The 20,933-nt window shown below is 39.3% G+C and overlaps 5 protein-coding genes across 5 annotated transcripts; 2 read left to right on the top strand and 3 right to left on the bottom strand.

The window, feature by feature from the left end:
* Positions 1–398: 398 nt before the first annotated feature.
* EAE97_009010 (uncharacterized protein) lies at positions 399–4,531 on the top strand (the record flags this gene model as incomplete). The annotated part of the gene is made up of 8 exons (XM_038879525.1): positions 399–489; positions 549–737; positions 853–1,558; positions 1,614–2,028; positions 2,198–2,638; positions 2,716–2,790; positions 3,067–4,265; positions 4,321–4,531. 8 exons carry the CDS (start codon positions 399–401, stop codon positions 4,529–4,531), a joined length of 3,327 nt encoding a protein of 1,108 aa, XP_038729538.1.
* A 389-nt stretch (positions 4,532–4,920) lies between these two features.
* On the top strand, positions 4,921–5,744 carry EAE97_009009 (uncharacterized protein; the record flags this gene model as incomplete). Its single annotated transcript, XM_038879524.1, has 2 exons — positions 4,921–4,993; positions 5,158–5,744. The coding sequence occupies 2 exons, from the start codon at positions 4,921–4,923 to the stop codon at positions 5,742–5,744; spliced, it is 660 nt and encodes a 219-aa protein (XP_038729537.1).
* Positions 5,745–6,245: 501 nt separating this feature from the next.
* On the bottom strand, positions 6,246–7,415 carry EAE97_009008 (uncharacterized protein; the record flags this gene model as incomplete). Its single annotated transcript, XM_038879523.1, has 2 exons — positions 6,246–6,823; positions 6,884–7,415. The coding sequence occupies 2 exons, from the start codon at positions 7,413–7,415 to the stop codon at positions 6,246–6,248; spliced, it is 1,110 nt and encodes a 369-aa protein (XP_038729536.1).
* Positions 7,416–17,296: 9,881 nt separating this feature from the next.
* On the bottom strand, positions 17,297–18,123 carry EAE97_009007 (uncharacterized protein; the record flags this gene model as incomplete). Its single annotated transcript, XM_038879522.1, has 3 exons — positions 17,297–17,390; positions 17,447–17,897; positions 17,955–18,123. 3 exons carry the CDS (start codon positions 18,121–18,123, stop codon positions 17,297–17,299), a joined length of 714 nt encoding a protein of 237 aa, XP_038729535.1.
* Positions 18,124–18,965: 842 nt separating this feature from the next.
* On the bottom strand, positions 18,966–20,741 carry EAE97_009006 (uncharacterized protein; the record flags this gene model as incomplete). Its single annotated transcript, XM_038879521.1, has 3 exons — positions 18,966–19,982; positions 20,033–20,363; positions 20,413–20,741. 3 exons carry the CDS (start codon positions 20,739–20,741, stop codon positions 18,966–18,968), a joined length of 1,677 nt encoding a protein of 558 aa, XP_038729534.1.
* Positions 20,742–20,933: the final 192 nt, after the last annotated feature.

Raw genomic sequence — 20,933 nt, 5'->3', positions numbered from 1 at the left:
AATGCCGGGGATGATATCCACGAAGGATCATCGGTTCGCGTAGCCCGAAGTAGAATCCAAGGCTTCTACAGAGGCGAGAGGGGCGAGAGGGGACTTCAGCTGTAGCCGTGGAGCCCTAGAGATGCTTGCAAATTTTCCAACTTGCATGCATCTAGAATCGGTATCATCCACAGGGTAAATAAAATGCAGTGTCAATGTCCGAGGCATCGCTGTAAGAATCAGCCAGCCGAAATTTTGGTTTTAATTGTTCGTCGAGCTTTGCTTCCATGGTTAATACGAATCACAGTCCGTTGCAAAGACGCGATTTCTGTGTAAGAAGACTATCCTATTTTCACCATCCTCTGTGTCAATTCTAGAAAAACGACCGAGTTGAATCATCCGTTGTTAGTATTGTTACCATGGCCTGTCCAGGTAACTCGGAAGGTGAGGCGCTTGCTGAGCTCCTCAAAGAAACTTTAAAGGAGCTGCGAAATATTTCTTCCGAGTTGGGTGAGCAAAGCAAAGCAAAGCAATTCGGGCCATGACCAAAACGCAATGTCAAACTTTAGCATTTGCAGCGGAGCAGCCGGCGGAAACTGACACATCCAAGAATGGAGAACCGATAAGCGCTTCGACTCTGGTGGGCCAACCTGCGCGCCTCGACTACAGCCATCGATTAGAGGAACTGGGTTTTTGGGGTGATACCGACGAAAGATTTTTCTCGGATGATATTCCTTCAGATTATCTGGAATTTGCAAGTACCCGATAGACCCTCAATCTTTTACAGTTCTTATGGACACTGACGGTAAGTCTAACAATTTATTCTAGATTAGAAATGAGTTGTACTATCATCAGAGTACACATTATCGTCAGAAAAAGAACCACAAGACACTAGTGCGTGCAGAGCTAGACCTCTGATAATCCCTCCGTCTTTATCATCAGATGAGCGTCGGATCACTGCTTCCTCGGCAATAAATAGTGCTCCGGATAACTCTGTTGCTTCGTCGTTTAAAGGTCCAAGTGATTCTTCAGAAATGAAAAATGCTCCGCAGACTGCATCTGCTCAGTCATTTGAGAGACAAAATACTTTATCTACGATGATCGATACCCCGAGTTTATCTGACATAAAATCCTTGAGGGGACCAGCTGCGTTCTCAGCAGGCAACAGTGCTCCGCCAGCATCTGCTACTCAATTAGAAAGAGAGTCGAGAGTTTCCGCATCAACTCAAAGTTGGAGGACACGTTTGGAATGTCGTTTGGAAATGCAGACCTGGGATTGGTTCAAACAATTCCACTATGATCATCGGCTTGCACTAGGTTTTGATACTTTCCAGAGATTTCTCTCTACGAAGAGTAGATTCAAAAATAGCCGCTCTTCAATAAGAGTCAGAGATTGGATCCATCAACAATGTTGCTTTGATTATGAATTTTTAACCAACGTAGTTTCATCCCAAGGCAACAATACCAGCACCCCACATACCCTGGGAAGTCACATTGCAGACATTTATGCACAAAGAAAGGAAGCACAGCTCCAGATCCAAAGAAATGGAAGGGCCAGTAGACAATGGAGGAGAATGATGTTAGTGGATCATAAACTACAGGGCGAGACTTGTGAGAGCTAATATATCTCTCAGACTAGTCACGGATATGTCCTACATGTACAAGTCGATTGAAGATCTAGCTCTTGCGATAAGAAATCAAGATCTGCCGGGTTTTCAATTTATAGATACTGAAACTATACGGATTTCTTGGGACCTTCGGATGCGCAGGTGGCAATTCCAAGAAGAAACGGCACAACTGAGATATTCAGATTCTATACTAAAAAGTGCGTGGAGCTCCCACGGCCTGTGCAAGCGCTCTCATAAAGCGGATTATAAGAGATGGGGCGCGATCTTTCAAATCACCTTTTATGAAATGATCTCAGCAGATGAAGATAGTCGTAGTATCTGGAAAACAGGGGCATTCCGCAATGATCATATTCGAAACTGGGAACAAGTTCTTGACGACGTGGAGAATAATCGTCTAGTTCTTAGGCGCAGTTGCGTTACGGTTAGTCTCTCGTGCCAATCCTCTTGCTTCTCATGCAGACCTAACCTTTGATTAGATTGTTGGAATCGTTGACTGTCTTCATAAGTGGTCTCCTGAGAATTGAACCATGTTATTACTGACGCCCAGCACAACAAAAATTTATATAGACATATATGGAGACGGTAGGCAGGCTGTTGATCGCGAGCTCATAGTAGCATTCTCAGGCATCATAGACAGTAGCACAAGAGCTGTTGTCTGTCACTGGGATATTCTCGCAAACTATTTCGAGAAATTACTTAGCGAAAGTGACAATTTACTAGAGCCTCAGTTACACGACCTCTTACTTGTCGATGATTCAAAATATTCGAAATCAAAAAAGTACTTTTGGGCTTTGAACATCTTAAAGGAGATTGAATCAGATATTGCTGCGGTAATCTCGCAGCTTGAAGGATTCATGGACTTTACGGAACACTCTCCCCTAAAGAAGCAATTCCCTTTACCAGAAGGAAGAATAAGTACGGAGCGAGAAACAATTGTAAAAAAGAAATTGGGTGTGCTTAAGGAAGATCTCACAAGCATCAAGCGTCGTTTCAGGAACCAGCGGGAGCTTACTAAAGACCTTCGAGACGGCGTATGTATCTTTCTAGTCATTCATTTTAGGGATTCTTCAAGATAAACATGAAATTGAAATGGTCTAACTTTCTTTAGCTTTTCAACGCTAGTGCAGTGATGGAATCAAGAGCGTCGACAAGACTGGGAGAGAACGTGAGACTACTCACCTTCGTGAGCATATTTTTCCTGCCACTATCATTTACCATGGTGCGTTTCAGATCCCAGAAAATTCAACCCGAGACTGACCAAGCAATCAGTCTATCTGGAGCATCAACGACAACGCCCTAGCGCATATCAATATCATGATTGGTGTCGCAGTTGTCTTAGGCATAATAACCTACTTCGTAGTTCTCAACGTCGACAACATCGTCTTCCTTTCAAATCAATTTATCAGAAAACTAAAAGCCGGTACCATTGGGCATATGAAGAAAAATGGTGGTACTGTAGGCTTATAATCCAGCAAATGTCTATCCTGGATCTCGTTTTACTCCGAGCTCGAAGCCCACACCAGAAGAAGTTCGTGAGAAAGCTCGATTATCATCACAGAAGATATTATCGAATTGGAATATATTGCGGACCATTGTTCAATTACATGCCGATACATTGGAGAAGCGTTGGATAAAGAAGTCGAGAAAGAAACAAAGGGAAATGCTCTTGGAAGCTTGGCCCAATATGTCTACTACGCATCGTCCTGATTACGAGGCATTTAGACAGGAGTGTACCGGACGCGTACTTATGGGACTCTCGAAATTTCAGGAAGCTTACAAATGGCCTTATATCAACCTGCAAGACCTCAGTAGTAAGTCTCTAGTCATCTTCATTACTAGTCGAGGATACAACCCTCCAAGCGCATTTGCTCGCGCGGACCTTAACGCAACACACCTCGGAACTGTTGCGCATTTTATTCCTGAGCCAGCTTTCCTTCCCTTTCATACACTTTTCTTGGATGGTGATAAAGTGGAAATATATGGAAGATTAGTTGCATGGGAGGAGGACGATGCTGCTGCTGATCTGATGTCCACAGAAAGACAATTCAGCCCTGGTGACGGGTTGAAAGCATTCAAACTCCAAGAAAGAATATATCCTTTCCTCATCAGATGTTACGAGCTTATTCTTTACGACTTCACCAAGTCGGTTGCTTTGCTTGACCCAAGTATTCCAACAGGTATTGCATCGGATCCTATCGTCACCCCGGAGCCTCCTACAGCCGCTGTTACTAAGATCCTTCCATCTCTGACCATCATTTCAGCAGAAGCACCGTACCGTTTACCAGCGAACATCGATTTTGAGCGGCTCCGTGAAATTTTTGCAGCAAGACTTTCAGCAGCAGAAGACTATCTCTTTGATTTGAGGGAGGATCCTAGATTTTTCGCTGACACCATTAACGATTGGAGCGAGCATCGGAATGATGCATTGTTAGACACAAATGGCAACCCACATCCGACTGGACCACACACTCAGGAATTCTGGGGCCGCGTGGTCAGAAACATTATTGGTGACGGATATTCTAGCTACGAAACCTGGTTTCTTCTTCATCAACAAGCTGCTCTATTATGCACATTAATGGAAAAATACAAAGATGAATTTTCGTATAACAAGCAACTTCCCAAGGAATATCTCATCGCCATCTTGAAGCTTAGGGAACTGTAAGATTGTATCTCTTTCCTAATGTACACAATTTCGAAGCTAATTATTTTGAAGTCTTAAAATAAGTGCCGAAGCACCGATCAACTATCTCCAGAATATCCAGTCCTCACCACCTCTCCGACATCACTTTACACGTGCTCCGCAAGCTCCCGGTACAATCAACATGCATATAATGCCAAAAGATGAGAGAAGTCCATTTTTCCACAAACCATGGGGTCTTTCATTGATTTTGTGGGACTGCGAAAACGAGATTTATTTGGATTGACAAATGTCATCGACGCATTCGAACAATTGATGCAGGATTCAAAAGAAAGCAAGAACGTATCTTCATATATTGCCGATCGATTCTCAGATCTAGCCATATTATCTCGAGCTCTTTATGAAGTCGAGAATTATCAACCTTGGGCTGCGACTTTTGACGACGAGTACAATGTAAGAATCTCCTTCACTTTTTCCGGCCCCTGTCATAGTCCAAACTGCAGTTCATATGTTTGAGAGAGAAAAGAGGTTCTCACACGTCAGAGACTCACTTGCAACTTACCTGATAAGACTACTCTATGGATTCCACAGATGCCCTTCGATTTTCCAAAATTAGGTCACAAGCTTACTATTAATTTGCAGAACAACCACTAGGGAGAAGTGCTCAGAATCATAATGACAGATTCTGTCTTCAACAAGGATTATCTTCCGTATATAGACTCTGTATTGAGAGGCATTGTACCATACTGTATGCCGGGTGATGGCAAATTCAAATATCCTGTCAATAAGAAGCGTACAAAACAAAGCACGGAACAGATGATCTTGGCTGAGAAAAACCTCGACTTTTTCTGGGAGAAGTTTGATGCTAACTGGAAAATTTGACGAGGAAAAACATCGATGGGTGCTTTGGAGGGCATCCACCAAGAAAGAGAGGAGAGATTCAAAGAACTTCATCATGGGTTGAGTCATTGCCGATTAAAGCTACAACAAAAACTCAACAAGCCCCAAGCACCCAAGAATGGGCACATGATGAGGAAAAGAACAAATTCAAGACAAAATCGAAGAAAGCAAAATCCAAGACCAGAGGGTCCACACAGCCACTCACGCAGCCTGAAGTTCAACCTGAGGCTCAACCTGAGAACCCCGAACCACACTCCAATGTCGAACATTCTAAAGTCAAGATCCCTCATCATCTTATGCGAGTGTTCAATACATTATTCTTCCAACCTGGTCAGAACAATATACCAGGTGACGTCCCTTGGGTAGAATTCTCAAAGGCAATGATAGAAATGGGCTTTGCTGCACAGAAACTATATGGAAGCGTTTGGCAATTCACACCTGCTTCTAAGGAGACAGCGGTGAAAATAGGAGCTGAAAAAAGTATTCAGTTTCATGAGCCGCATCCGGGCGTCAAGATTAAGTTTGTCGTTGCTCGGAGAATGGGAAGAAGATTGATGAGAAGTTTTGGATGGTGGGGTGGTATGTTCGAGGAGGAATAGTGGAGTTTACAATTGATTGAATAGATCTTACAGCGTTGAAAAGGTAATTTCAACTGCGTTACACCAGAAATTCAAAAATATGACCCTTGGACGCCATCTATTTTGCCTGTCGTATGAACCTCGAGAGTTAGTATAGAATCGGTTTGATTGGTGTCTGAAAGGAGTGATATGTTTAGAGGAAGGGGTATAGTTGTGTGTAACTGCAAGTCGTTATCTAGAGATGAATAACACATTCATATCAAGTTGAAGCCCCCCAATCTTGGCCTGTATTTGACTTCATAGATTTTACGAGGCTAGCTAGACATGCACATAGTCAAATTAAATGGATGTCTCTTGATTAATAAGGCCTTGGAGAGAAAATGCACTCGGATTGTTCTTATCTAACTCCTAAAATGTATCCACCAACATTACCTGAACACATCGGAATCTGGAAAATACCTGACAGATCTAATCACTCTCAAGACGTCGCCAGTCCGTGCAACAACCCCTCATCTGCACCTCTTATTTGTATTGATATCTCGCCCAATCCTCCATCTTCGCTCGGAACTGATTGACAGCATGTCTTGTGACACCAGGACTACTGTCGTAAGTTTCCCAGGTCAAGATCTCGGAATCAGCCCACTTGACCAAGAATTTACTGTCCAACTTAGTTTCCTTGTTTTGCTGATCTTCAAAAAGTATTTCGTATTCCTTCTTTGGCTTTATCTTTCCATGACCCTTGGTGTTGCGTTGCCAGTAGTCCTTCACAGCCCTCGCATCAACATTTTGAATGTCGACCCAGCTGGGTTCTATTTCGGGTCCCCAATGAACAAGACACTGTAGACCAGTTTCTTGTTTCTCAATGATGTAGATGGTCGAGAATGAAAATTCGACATTTGGAGAGAATGCAACCATGTACAGAGGTGTGCCGTCTGCCTTTACGTCTTTGCGCATAAGTCCCTTGTGACTACGCAAAGCCGATGGAGTTTTAGCTTTACCCTTGTTGGCAGCTGCGATTTGATTTTCGCTCGAGCTTGCAGTAGCGTGTTGATGTTTTTGACCAGGCGCACGTTTCGGAATCACACGATATTCCTCTTGTTCTAATCACGAAGTCAGTATTTGTGAGCTCTCAAGAGCTGAAGACAAGAAGCAGGACTTACCATCGTTCTTAAGGATATCATCTCTTGTCGACATATGAGTGACAGCCTCTTTTGGTACACTTGGCCAAATCAACCACTCAGAGCCTACTCTTTTCTGTCTAGCAGATTTCTCGTCTTCGTCTTCATTATCGTCTCCATCCCACATGTCCAGCGCGCGAAGCCAATCTGACGCTTTGAAAATAGCACACTTCCTCATTTCCTCGCATCTGCCGTCTAATGTGTACACCACTAAACCATCATCGCTTGTCATAACCTCGTTTTCTGCAGCCTCGATATCATCAGTCGCTGTGACGTAAATACTGGGAGGATTTCTTCTAGGTCCATTCGCAGCACCATAATGAAGAGGGAGAAAACTACTCACAGTCTTACGGCTGAGACTCAGGATATCGTAAGGGCGGAAACCTATCTCCCATGGAGTGAGGGACTCCTGCGATTGGGAAGACTTTCCACCTTGGACTTGGTCATTGGAGGGATCGTGGACTATGTAGAGAGATTGAGGAACTTTGTTCGGAGGGTGACGGAGGTCGTCCATGACTGTTTGATTGACTCGAATACCTGGAAACTGTGGTTGTATTAATTCTCAGATGAATGGGGAGAATTCTTGATGATTGCTAGGCGGTAGGAACATGTCGATTTATGTAGGATTGGAGCTGTGCAGGTAACACTCCAAGAATATTCTAGCAACTATGGCATTGTCTAGTAGAAGTCAGGTCTTCGATGGTCAGTAAAGAATGTACATAGCGAGAACCCTCGATGCTTGTCTCAAGTCAGGCAAAGAACGAATAAGACTCGAACGTACGGGATGAAATTCCATTTGTCAAGGGTAGAACAGGATCGCAAGTAAGGAAGTGAATATTCTAAATTGTACGATAATGGCTCATATAGAAAGGATAAGGCAAATGATCACAGTCATGGTAATGTAGAACAAAAAGATTCGACGCCCATTTCGGATACTCTCGTAGTTTCTTTGGTCAATTGGTCTAGACAATGGTATCTTGATTGCGCAAAGAAGCAATTAGATATATCTAGTAACCACAATGACTTCTTTAACGAACGACTTCTTGTTCACATTCAAAAGTAATGACTTGAAATATACTCGTAGCATCAGTTTTGTACAATCTGGGGGTGATTATTGATGCAGCATTTCGCTCAAAGCTCATTCTCTTGATCAGTATATGCATGACTATCCTGACAGTCTCTTCAATACCTATCACATATCAATATGAGCTTCACTTTTGAGGCTCCTCTACGTAATTTAAATGATGTCATGTGACAGAGTTAAGCTTAACCTCACCATGCTGTGACATATAACAACTTTCACCATTTCAAAGTTGTTTATTCTGCTCCGTATATTTATCCATGGTGATCTCAGACTATGCTAGGAAGTATCCATATCTTTATCTAGGGTACCTCAGATAATTGACGCCAGGAAAAGTTGATGAAGAGAAAACGGTCAATGTGAAAATCGCCAAATTAAGAACATTCAGCCTAAATCTAAAACTTATGTTCGTCAATTAGTTGCAAATTAGATATTTGTATCAGAATCAGAAGTGATAAAACTGTGGATTTGAACAATTACCTACTCAAAAGATGTTGGGTGTCTTCGAATAGTGCTTGTACAGAAGAGTTAGAAATCCGGGTGGGCTGTCGCTAAGCAATTCGGTAAACCTCAATAGTTGAAAAAGGGAGCCAATCAAAAAATCAGAATCTTTACTATGGGAGACCATAGAAACCAAAATGGTTAAATCTAGTGCACAGCCCCATATGTTAATTCAAAGGTACTCTTTACCTTCAATTGTTCAATCAACTCGTTGCACTCCAGCTTCTTACATCGATTTCTTCAACCTTTTGCCGCGTGCTTTATCCATTAAATAATTTGCTTTTGTTTAGAGCCTCAAAGACAAGATGAATGCCCTCGAAGAAGCTCAATTTTTGCTCTCCCTGACCAAGACAAATAGCACCATGGCCTGGCCCTCTCTTCAAGGTTGGTTAACCTTTCCTTAGTCCCTCAAGTACTTCATCGTCTTCTTCCGTAATGTGTTTAATCCTTGAATTTGTTCACTGAGACTAATTGACTTACGATAATAGTAAAGAGAGAATTCGATGAAAAGAACAGATTGTTTGATGAGGCGCAGAGACTGAAGAGCCAGTTATTTGCTGAGGCGGAGAGACTGCAGAAGCGCATACGAATCGAGCCTGAGCAGCTGGCAAGGCAACGCCTTAGAATGGCAAAGATAAGGGCCAGGAGGCAAAGAAGAAATAAGTCAAAGAAGGAGTAAATCGTCGCACACAAGGTATGAGTAGATTCTCCCCCTCTCTTTTAATAACCAAAGCCAACTGACCTGAATAACAACAGAAGTACCCACTCACGATCATCTTCTTCCCAACCCAATACGACTTCTTAGTACCCTTCGACGTCTTTCCTCTCCACCTATCAGCACTGGCTCTTCTCACACCAACTATGTTCTCGATAAACACCATAGCCAGCAACCTTCCTCCGAATTCAACAACAAAACACCGTCGCAATAATGATTTGCGGGTGTCTGAGTATGGAGTGATGAAAATCCGAGGAACGAGGAGATTCAAATCAAGTCAAGAGGGGAAGATATGCTACAAAGGGAAGGAATTGAGCTAGTGGAATACCTCATACTGTGTGCACAATAACTCTTCATTTAATTGGCCTTGTTCCTTCCTGCGGCGTTACTGTATTTGTTTCATCCTCGCTTTTAGCACTGGGAGTTTGAGGAGTGTTTCTGCCAGAAAATTTGCTTTTAGGGTAGATAGAGGACTTTAATAACACTGCTTTAACAATCATTTATTCTGCAATGTGTGTACGCAATAACTGTGAGACAATACTACCGCAACATCGACTTTTCTACCACGTCGCTTTTGTAGCTTTACATGTGTGTGATATATCAAAATACTCTGCCACCATTCTCTCGTTCTTAGACTAAAGCATCATAGGCTCATTGTTTGTATTTTCAATGCAGATTAATCGCAGACAACTGAACTACGAGAACGGAGCCGTCGACCCAAACAAAATCGACATCAAATCTTCAACAATACGGTGAGAAAGTCAATTTCGAAAAGAATACTAGTGTCTCAGGAGATTTTACATCAGCACCAGCATAGGAAGAATGTTTCAGTGAGTTCTTCCTATATCAACACCCATCTTCGAAGGTTTTCACGCCTTTTGGAAAATAAATGCTCGCCAGCCCATGCAGTCCTTGAAAAATCAGTCTTCACCCGAATTCTTCGTATAGAAGCTGCCATCTTCGGTCCCTGGAGCCTTGTATACTACCATGGATACAGATATTGAGACGGATAGACACCGCATATAGATTTTGATCCAGCTTTTCGCAGACAATGACATCGGAATCGACTCTAAAATACGATACCAGACTACAACCGCGTGTGCACACGCAATAGACCACCATCATTAGAGTATGACCTCGGTCTGACTGGTAATATTATTCGCGATATATATCCACAGCGTCTCGGCACACCTCAATCTAGTCTGTTGAGCTCGACAGACTCACTAGATCCCTATGAAAGCTTGCTGTAGAAAGATCCTGAGTTCTTTTTCTGTCTCAGAAGCACTTGAGGTAAAAGGAAACTTACTAATGCCTTGTTTGGCACATAGCTAACTCAGGAGATGCAAGAGGCTACCAACCCATACTAATAACAAGACAATCAATACGTGGCAGGGCAGGAAGCGGTGTTTCCATTCCTTCTTGCCGATGCGAGAGCCGCATTTCCCTCTTCTTTCCGAAACATGTTGCACTATTACGAAACCGACTTGAGCTTGGGAATCAGAGCCCAGAGCCTTAACGACAGATGGCTAGTGAGGAAAAACACTAGGAATATCCCATCTTGCTTAACCAACCACGATTTTCCCGGCGGAAAGCTACATAGACCTATACAAAGCTCAAAGGAAGGCTGAAAAACAAAGTACATTACAGAACCAGCAATTGAGACAAAAAGCTACTCGTAGTTCGGCAAATTCGAAGCCATGAGAACTTGAATACCACACCCATATCAAATCACACGCTGGACTTGTGACTTGCTAGCTTTCTTGGCATGCTAGACACATTCACGAAGCCAATGAGGAATAGAAGTGGAATGAAAGACCTTAACAATTGCACATTTGTCTACTCAAGCATGGTCAAAGAAGGAAGGACTGGGTGTTATCAGTAAAGTCAACAGATGCTGGAACAATGGCTTACTTGATTATAGGATAGAATTCAAGACTATATACGAAAAGGCAAAGGAGTAGCCACTTATGCAAAGAATATAGCTGTCATATCTGACTGAGCGGTATCCGCAAATACGGACATAGTGATTAACAAAAGCATTTATTAGTATGCCAGCTTTGCTATACTATATACTGGAGCAGGTAAGAAGCTGTGGTACTTTATATATAAGGGAGTAAATCTATGTCTAAAGACTAAAAGCTTGAAGAGCCGTATATGCTTGGATAACTGAGACGTATAAGAGCCCTTGTGACGAGGTTTTTAATCCGCTTGCATTGCAGCCGTACCTAAAATCATCAGACCAACGTTCCTTCGGAAATACCTAATGCGTAGTCTATATTGTTTAATAGGAGTTTATGAAAGCAATGACCAATCTGATTGCAAGGTTCTGCGTTATAAGCCTCCTCCATGATTCTTGATTTTCGGCTATACATGTAATTAGCTTCTTGGAGTTTATCCAGACTAGAATGACGTCTGGATATCCATCAACAAATCTTTAGGCTCTGGTGAAAGCAACACTTTTATTGTTTCCAACGATTTCCGGAGATACTGGACTTATCCAACGTATTCCAGCTCGACTAATAGCTAATAAGAAATGTTTTCCTGCCCCTAGGCATCATATAAGTCCCCATCGATGAAATGAAAAAGAGGTAACAAAGAACGTCGATGATTTCAATGGGATTCCCAGGGCTCTTTCCTCCTCTTTTGTATGTTCAAATAGCTTCCTACCAATAATTTCATCACTGAAGGGTACATATTGTCTCTTTTTCTTCTTCTTCTTAGCTGAACTCTTAGAGAGGTTTACCAGTCTTCAAGTAACTTGATTTACATGTAAACTCTTTGAGTCATTGAGAAAAGAACGAATATTACCATGATTCTCTCTTCTAGGGGACTGGGAATTTGCACTAGATCCTCTCAAATTAGCCATGATCTAAATGACATACGTATGGATAGCTTATGAATCAAAAAATGCATATTATGGTTTCTCCGTGCGGCTCCAAAAGGGAGTAGATTACCTATTATCAGGTTGGTATAAAACTAACAGCAAGAGTAGTGCCAGATTTTATCTTGTATTGAACAGTATGCAATGCATTCCTTATCATTCTACTTTAATTTACGCCAAACATGCGAAATATCTTTGATATATCATGAGAACTGGTGCTGCTTGTTGGGTATTTCCAATTTAGTACCTGGGTCTCAACTGTCAAACTGCAGATGCATACTTGTTCTTCCTGGCTTCATTTTTGAAACAGCATATTTACAAACAAAGTGTTACTGGTATCTATTAGAATATGAAGAACTGTAGAATTCTCGCTTAATTGTTTGTGTCATGTGACTTGACTAACTCCCTTTGATGAACGCGACATTAACATAATACAATACTCATTAGAATCTATATAAACGATAATTGCCACTTATTTGCCTCATACAAAGCTTTGAACAAAAAGATTTCATTCCTTTGAGATGTTTTTATACTTATCAGAATTCAACATTAAGGAACACAGACTTTCGAGGACGAATGAAAGAATAATACTAGACTAATAATGGAATATCGCTAGAAAGCAAGATAAGTCGACTGAAGTTCTACTTGAGCTCTCTTTAGACTTAATAAGTTGCTGTTCAAGCTCTTAGGCATAGTATCTAATTTATTATTTGTTCAGTATCTCGAAAGTCGATGTTGACTTTGAAGAATATTATTAAACAAATGGAGAACAGTGAGACGAGACTGGCTTCCCAAAATTATCTAGTCTCAATCATCGAGAACTTGTTAGCTTTTAGAGTTAATAGAGTTCGAACTCGAGGCCTTCTTGAACAGATTGATTATTACATTCTTATATTTACTCTGATATATCTATATTGTTTCTTTTTAAATCAATGTCTGAAAGCTTACAAGTATCTGTGCTTAGAATTATTAGATGGCAGCTTTCAACGGACTTCTCTGTACTAGAAATTTAATAGCTTCGAACTAATATATTAGAATATGTTCAATTATATTCGAAAACTATGAACAAGAAAATACATCATGTAATGTTAATAATATTTCTCACAATAATAATCTTAAATGGGAAAATCTCATATCTCAATATCTTGACTATTTATCATCTAATAATATCATTCTATTCTTCATTGGTGAGACTGCAGGATACTAAACTTTTCAGAAAATACAGAAGAAACTCAGACTGGAATGGAACATAACCAATTTAGGAGTTCATCTAAATTTAAAAGCATGAAATCTCAAAAGTTTCATACGTATTGGAAAAATTCAAAGAAGAAACAAAATTTAAGTCTAAAGCTTTCCATTGAGTTTAAATTTGAGATTGAAATATTATCATTGATATCAGATATTACAAGCGAAGTGACATAGATATAGGGGTTAGCTGCGATGTCATACAGCTGGTTGAGTGTATTTCAGTAAGGAGAGCATTGAGCCAGGAGCAATTAGCCAGATTAGTACTAAGCCATACTGAGCCTATCAAGCAAGAAGTCTTACATAAAGGAGGAGATGTCAATAGTACATAGAGTTTTATATTCGAGAATAATTATTAGTTTTATGAAAAGAGTTCCGAGAATCGTAATTAGTTCTATTCTTATCCAACCCTGATTTAAAGTCTATTGTAAACCGCCCCGAGCCCGCTAGACAATTCTTCATGGCTCTATGGCCAGCTCCCGTAATACTAGCACTACTTAGGTAGAATATTAACATTTAAAAGATGAAACCATTCTGATTAACATATGATACACCTCATATGGCATTCATGCTCGTTTGAGTATTAATGTATGAAACGTTTCTATACGAGGTTATTATCATAAAGATCGAGTCTGAATGATTCCAATCCTGTCGCTGTTGACAGTGACAGTCAAAGATTATAGCACTTTCTACATTTTTTTTCATGACAGCGAGTAAAAAAATGCCACATGAGTGACTTCGCTAGTCAACGAAAGCTCTCGTAGATATCTATCAAAGATCTATACCCACAGTGTAGACCCTCCGAAATATATTTAATTACTTCTCCCAGGTCATGCCTACCTTGACGGACAGCGATCATCCCTTGCACAAATATTCACTAGGCGTATTCAAGTCATTCTATTCTTCAGAGGATGAAAATCAACAAGAAATAAGCAGTCGGGAAGGCTCGTGGCAGCATTGGCAGAGTACTAGATAATGATGTTTTAGTGGTTAGAGCTACGAGAGTCATGTGCTTATCCAGTGTCTTAGCCAGAGTAACGTGTATGTTCTGTAGTATGACAACATCATGTTCGATAGACTTAGAAATATGGTTGTGATTTTTGGATTAACGTACGTTTTTCACTTATGTGATTGGCGTCGTGGCAACACGATTGCCCGTCACTCTCAAATTCCCTGGAGGTATAAGCGCTCAAAATGACAAAAATGAATTTGTATTAACATAACATATGGGGAACTCGGATATATAGGGAATTCGAACACTTTTTCAATTATTCTATATGCAATCTTGTTCTATAAATCATACAATCCTCCAATTCTAATTCCAAATCACTTAAATTATTCTCTAACTCTTTTTTTTAATCTTTTTTTCTGATTTTTTAATTGAGTATTTATATAACCATTCTCATAGCTTTTTTTTCTTCAGTTTTTATTTTATTTTATATATCATTTTTAATATTTTTTTAATATTAAAAAAAAATTGATTTTGTAATTTAATTCTTTTACTTTTAATTCTTTTCTTTCAAATCTTAATTACTTTCTAAATATTAAAAAATTATTTTCGAAATAAGATTATCTCAGTATTTTGAAATTCTACAAATTTAATTATTTTTTTGATATATCAATAAATTAGTGATATAAAAAAATTATTGTTTGCTAGAGTTATATTAAAGATTTGATTTATTTATTTTAATTCTATTTTATTTAAAGAAGAATTTTTAAATATAAATAAATCTAAATTTTGATTAAGGATTTTCATTTGTAAAATAAAAGGTTATTAGAAGAAGTTAAATAATAATAAATCAAATATTTTTTATAAAACAAAAAATATTAAATTAGTTTTTGTTTAATCAATTTTAATATTAAAAGAATTTAATATTTTTTTTCTAATATTTTGAAAGAGTTTTATTCATTTAACTTTTTAGATTTGTTTTATATCAATTCAAGAATATTAATTGATTTTTAAAATATAATATTGTTTTATTGGCTTATATACTACAATATCAAATGATTAAAGTAAGTAAAAATAATGAGAAAGTAATATAAATAAATCAATATTATTATTTATATAGAAAATAATAAAGCTATTTGTAATATAATTTAAATAACTATTTATAATCAAAAGTCGAGATTGATTATTTAATACTTTTTTGAATTCTAATTTGAAAACTCTTTTTAATTATTTTAATTCATAGTTATTTGAGATTTATCCATTCGTATTAATAGAGAATTATTAGTTTTGAGATATATCCTTTAGATTTTATATAGAATTTATATTTTGAGTTTTAAAAATGATTATAGATAATAGAGTATTTCTAATTATATTAATATATTCAAATATAGTTATTTATTTTTATTTATTAATTATAATTTTCCAATTCAATTTCTAAATAGAATTAATTATTATATAAATACTTTAAATACTTTTAATTTCAAATTTGATTTTGTTTATATTAAATATATTATTTAATTTATATTTTTGCTTAATAAGATATATACGAAATATATTAAACCAAATCTGAATATTCTCCGAAATTGTTTTTTTAGTTTAATTAAATTCTAATTAATATAAATAATATATTTTAAATTCTAGATATTGTTTTTGAAATTTATAGATTTATTTTTAATCTATAAATAGAATTTCTATTGAAATAGGATTTTCAAATAATATAATCTGAATATATTAAAGATGAATTTTATTGGTTATTTTCTTTATTAATATAAATATAACAAGGAATCTAATAATAATAAATTATAAAATTTATTATATAAGAATATTTTCTTTTATATTTAAAAGAATTTGAATTATTTTGTAGATTTGGGAATATATTTTCTTTTTAGTTAGTTTATTAGTTAGAATAAACTTAAAAACTTTCAAATACTCCATAGCCTTTTTAATTAATTTAAATTCTTTTAATTAAAATGAAATTATAGTTTTTTGAAATTTCTTTTCAATTTGAATAGATATAAAAAATAATTAAATATATATAGTAAAAGTTATTGCGGTTTCAAGTTGATAATGGGCTAAAAGTATCCGAGTTCCCTATATGTCCGAGTTCCCCATATGTTATGTTAAGTTTTTTCCTTTTTTCTTTTCTTTTTTGTGTCTGGGAAAGTGGAAAGAGAAGGTTGGGAAATATTGAATATGAATATGACCATTTCATCAAGTCATTATATTCCTTTGAGTTGACTGGTATCACGGCGCAAGAGATAGGTACTAGGTAAGATGTATGATATTCTACAAGGAGTGAAGAAGGAGGCGGAGAGGCGCCGACTATATGGAGGGCGGATGCCTAAGGCATCCACATAACTACGTATTGAACCCGTGACAACTGGTGCGAAAGGGAAATTCGAATTGACGGATAGGAATTGACGTACAACTTGAAAAGACGGTCAATTCGTTGCTACATTATCAACGAATTTGTCAAATCGACGCATCAACATAATTTAATGAAGGTGAAATCAACATGCTCGTGCGAAGACTCAGCGCTCACACATAACTGATTAGTCAAGATTACCCTACTGATCAAATACCCTAGATGGAACAATGAAATATTGATACAGACTTAATCTTCCATGCTCTTACTGAAACATAGGATTAAGCACTGATCTGCTGTGAAGCTGATAGTAATCCGACAATTTCTTAGAATTCATTCAAACTCATTATCTATTCCATTTCTTCCATTCACGATCTCTCTTTCTCTCTCGCTTGAACACCCACGGACCTACCTAGCTCGCTTAACTCAAGTGCACCTGTGCCATCTTCGTAACTTCAATTTTAGCAGCAGTCGTCCATTCATCAGCAACTCCTTCCAGTATACCAATCTTTACCGAATTCGTAGGAATCGATCTGCTCGCTGGACTTTCCATCATTTTCGGCGACCTACAATAAATCGTCTCAATAATCGCCTCAAATAATGGTCGACAACGCAGTAAACATGCACAGATTAGGTACGTAGCAGGTTGTATTTGCAGCTAGAGTAATGATTCTCCTCCTAGATATGTAAGACCTGGCATGTGCTGTATCCGTAAAAATACCGAAAAGCGGACTGCACAGACTATCATACCACTGCCCATTGAGATCGTTGGTATTTGTTTGTGTTGGAGTGCATTGAAAAGACTTACAATCCACCGATGATAGACTCTACCGCTAACTCAACTTTAACTCTCGAGCGAACGTTGAGTTTCCAAACCACCGGAACCGGAATCAGAGAAATTACAATAACAGTCATGATACTGGGTACGGTTGCCCAAGTCAGTACAGCCGTATTGTAGATACAACGATGTGATTTCCTCGACCCTGTTTTGAACTTATCGGAGATTGGTACACATTGAAAAATTGCTACTGCTTCGAGAACGATAAGAAAGAAGTAAATTACATATGTTGCACCTTTTATTGCATGGTTCGAAAGATTGGATATGATGAATGGCCGTTCGTATAGAATGGCTAATTTGAGGATGCTAAGAGCGAGAACGTTTGTGAGGTCGATGGCGTAGAGAATTTTGAGTCCGATGACTAGTTTGGTGGGTTGAATCCAGAGGAGATGATGACCCATATCAGCAAGATATACCGCAACTGTGGGTTATCTGATTAAATTTCATTCTTGGAAGGGATTTTAATGAAACCACGCACCTAAACACAATGCAGCTAGAGATAGATTGAGAGATAATGATACAATAATAAGATGATCATCCAATCCCCAGATTGGCGGAACCTCTGTTAGTAATCGTGAAAGAGTTGGAGCTGTCACGAAGACAATTTGGAGAGAAGGTAATATGATGGAGGATAAGATGATAACCATACTTGACGATTCGGAATTCATCCCATCAGCTATAAGCTATTCTGTAGGATCTAGAGAGTGCATGACCATGGATTTGTTCTTTGAATCTGTCCTCGAAGGAAAGGTAAGACAAAGTTACTTGTAGACTTGGAGAAGGAGGTGGAAACTAAATTTTCGAAGATGGGGCAACTGTGACACGAGGAAGATATGAAGCCTAGGTTAATGCTCATGTCACATTCACGAGCCTTTTTCTGGCTGTGGAGTTGGCGCTGACTTTCTATGGCAGTGAATCATGAACTTAGGATGATATCATCGAGAAAGATGAAAGCCGAGCATCGGTTCATCGACTTCTTGGCCAAAGTGCAATCTAAAAACCATGCGAACTTCCTCATACGACATGACATCACAAGAAGACATTGGAGTATACAAAAGCAGTATTCAGATGCTTTGCATCAGGTTCTGAGACATACAAAATAGTGAGTTTGACTTATGAAGATCGGTTATGCTTCAGTCTTGCTGAGCATCGATTCGTAGGAGGTAAAAATATACCAGTTATATCATTCCATCGAATCGCTTGCTGGCTGTACATCAGTACAATCAAAGACGTTGATACTGATAAGTCAGGAGCTTGACGCTGAAAGCTTCTGCCTGCTTGAATACAAGCTTGGTTTTGTTGAACGGGCTCCCTTGCACATGCCGTAAATATGAATCAGCACCTGCCGATACCTTGGACTAGTTTACAGATAAGGTCACAATAGACGAGGCCGGTTCGTGCGAGCCGGCGAGGAATTGCACCCGATTTTGTAAATGGTATGAATCTGGACTTTATTCGAGCTTCTTGGGTATTTCGAATCCGTTCCTGCTCATGTAGCCCCAGCGGGTCGAGCGATTCCAGTTAGATTAACGACTCCTCCACTTGTATATCCACCATTTTCACCAGTAACCCAGCCCGGTACTTCATTACCGTGTCCATCTTTCTCAGCTCTATCTTTGATAACTTCCCAAATTGGTGGGAACCCTGCATTCAATGGTCCACCCCTCTGTTTTGCACCCAAGATCGCAAACTTGCCCTGTATATGACTAATGAATCCCCTCAATAGTCCTTGTTGTACTAAACTCGCAACAATTGCTTCGACATCCAACATCTCTGGCATTTTACGTCCCCAAACTACCCCATCATTTGGAGAAAGTTTCACCACGACCGGAGGCTTCACCAAGTCTTGTGCTGTTATAAACATTGTATTTGTGTGTGTACGACCCGACTGCATAAATGCGGCAGAATCTGCAGGCCTCTGCCAACCTTCAAGAATTTTCTGGCAATACTGCGCAGCTGTGACTAAATCGGCAAGATTTAGAGTTGGGGCTTTTTTTGAATTGGGATCGAACGGCCACTGGTAGGTCAAACATAAAACGCGCCGTGCAAGTGAACGCCATACATATGTTTCACAACGATACAATAGTGGAAGAAGAATGCCCTTGTCAAACAGCCATTTTTCGTTTCCACCCTCTGGACCTAATGAACGCTTGAAAGCGGCCAAATTCCCCAATTTGATGGCCTTGACAATTGGTGCAAACCTTTCAAGGACCCCAGCTGCTTCGGGACGCGACATAAAAGGCCGAGATGGAAATCGACCGAGTATCATATTTGAAGATATCAAGTAGATTAGAATCAGACGTCGCTGGTTGATGCACTGTGCATGACACTGGTCGTACGCAGCCTGAAGACTGCACTGCGCGAGGTAGAAGTGGGTATTCGAGAAGAAGTATCGGCCAAGGTAATAAAGATATGTTACCCTTTGACTTGCGGGGTAAAGCTCCAATGGCGGAGAGTGTTGGGTGATATTCGTGATGAGTTGATTCGCCAATCGCGTTTTCCGGCACTACGTGACCATTCAGCATTATTCCATGGATCGTTTGGAGGCCACCATACTTGAAAGAAGAGTTTCAAAGCCAGATTTGCGAATGAGTATATTCCAACTTTCTTTCCCTCTGGCTTTCCATCTGACCCAACCCCGTTCCTATTCGTAGTCCTTTCCGTTAAACAAACTGTAAAAGCACGCTGTATTGTTTCTGCAGTTCCTTCTACTAGAGTCTTTCGCGTCTCTCCAGCATCGACATCAGCAACTCTGCGCAATCTTCTGGTAAGATCCGGTCTCTTGTCGAGTGTCATTGCAAGTTTCGCGAGGGCAGTAGATAATTGAATGGCCGTCGGGAGTATCACTATCCCATATGTCGGATTGGATAAAGCTGCTAGACAAGTACTATTCGCATCCCATTAGCATATGGCTGAGAACAAGAGAGCTGATTTACCTTGCTAAAACAGTGAGTTGTGAGTGCGTTTCCAACAAGTCCTCGAAATTGACATCCCTCCAGAACTCCAGGTAGTCCTTCATGAAAGCCAAAAAGCCCGGCCAAACGTTACCATCCTCATAACTTGCGTTGGGGTCGTCTGGCAGCAGTTTCGCAATATGTCGTTCGAGTGCTGTGCTGTTTTGAAATGACGCTTTCAACTCTCGACCAAGCTGGAAATAATGATCGGGTAGAGGAGGCTCGACTAGAAGCCATAACTGTAAGCTTATTCCATCTTTTGCCCTGAGAAATTTCAGGATAGACTCGAGGAACTCTTCGAGGATAGCCATGACTTGAGAATTCAATATCACGGATGGAAGTATGAAGCGGTGATTAGAATATCTGTCGCGCAAACTTGTCGGCTATAATATTTACGCCGACATCGTATTCATTTCAAATCTATCAGCAATTCCGAACAATTATGTGAGGTTTAAATAATATATAGTCGAGGCAATTCTCATCGATCTCGATGTTTTGATACA

This window comes from Botrytis byssoidea, assembly GCF_014898295.1.
Source record: "Botrytis byssoidea strain MUCL 94 chromosome Unknown BBYS_020, whole genome shotgun sequence".
Classification (NCBI taxonomy): domain Eukaryota; kingdom Fungi; phylum Ascomycota; class Leotiomycetes; order Helotiales; family Sclerotiniaceae; genus Botrytis; species Botrytis byssoidea.
Note: the sequence above shows the minus strand (reverse complement) of the source record. Positions and strands in the feature narration are given on the sequence as shown.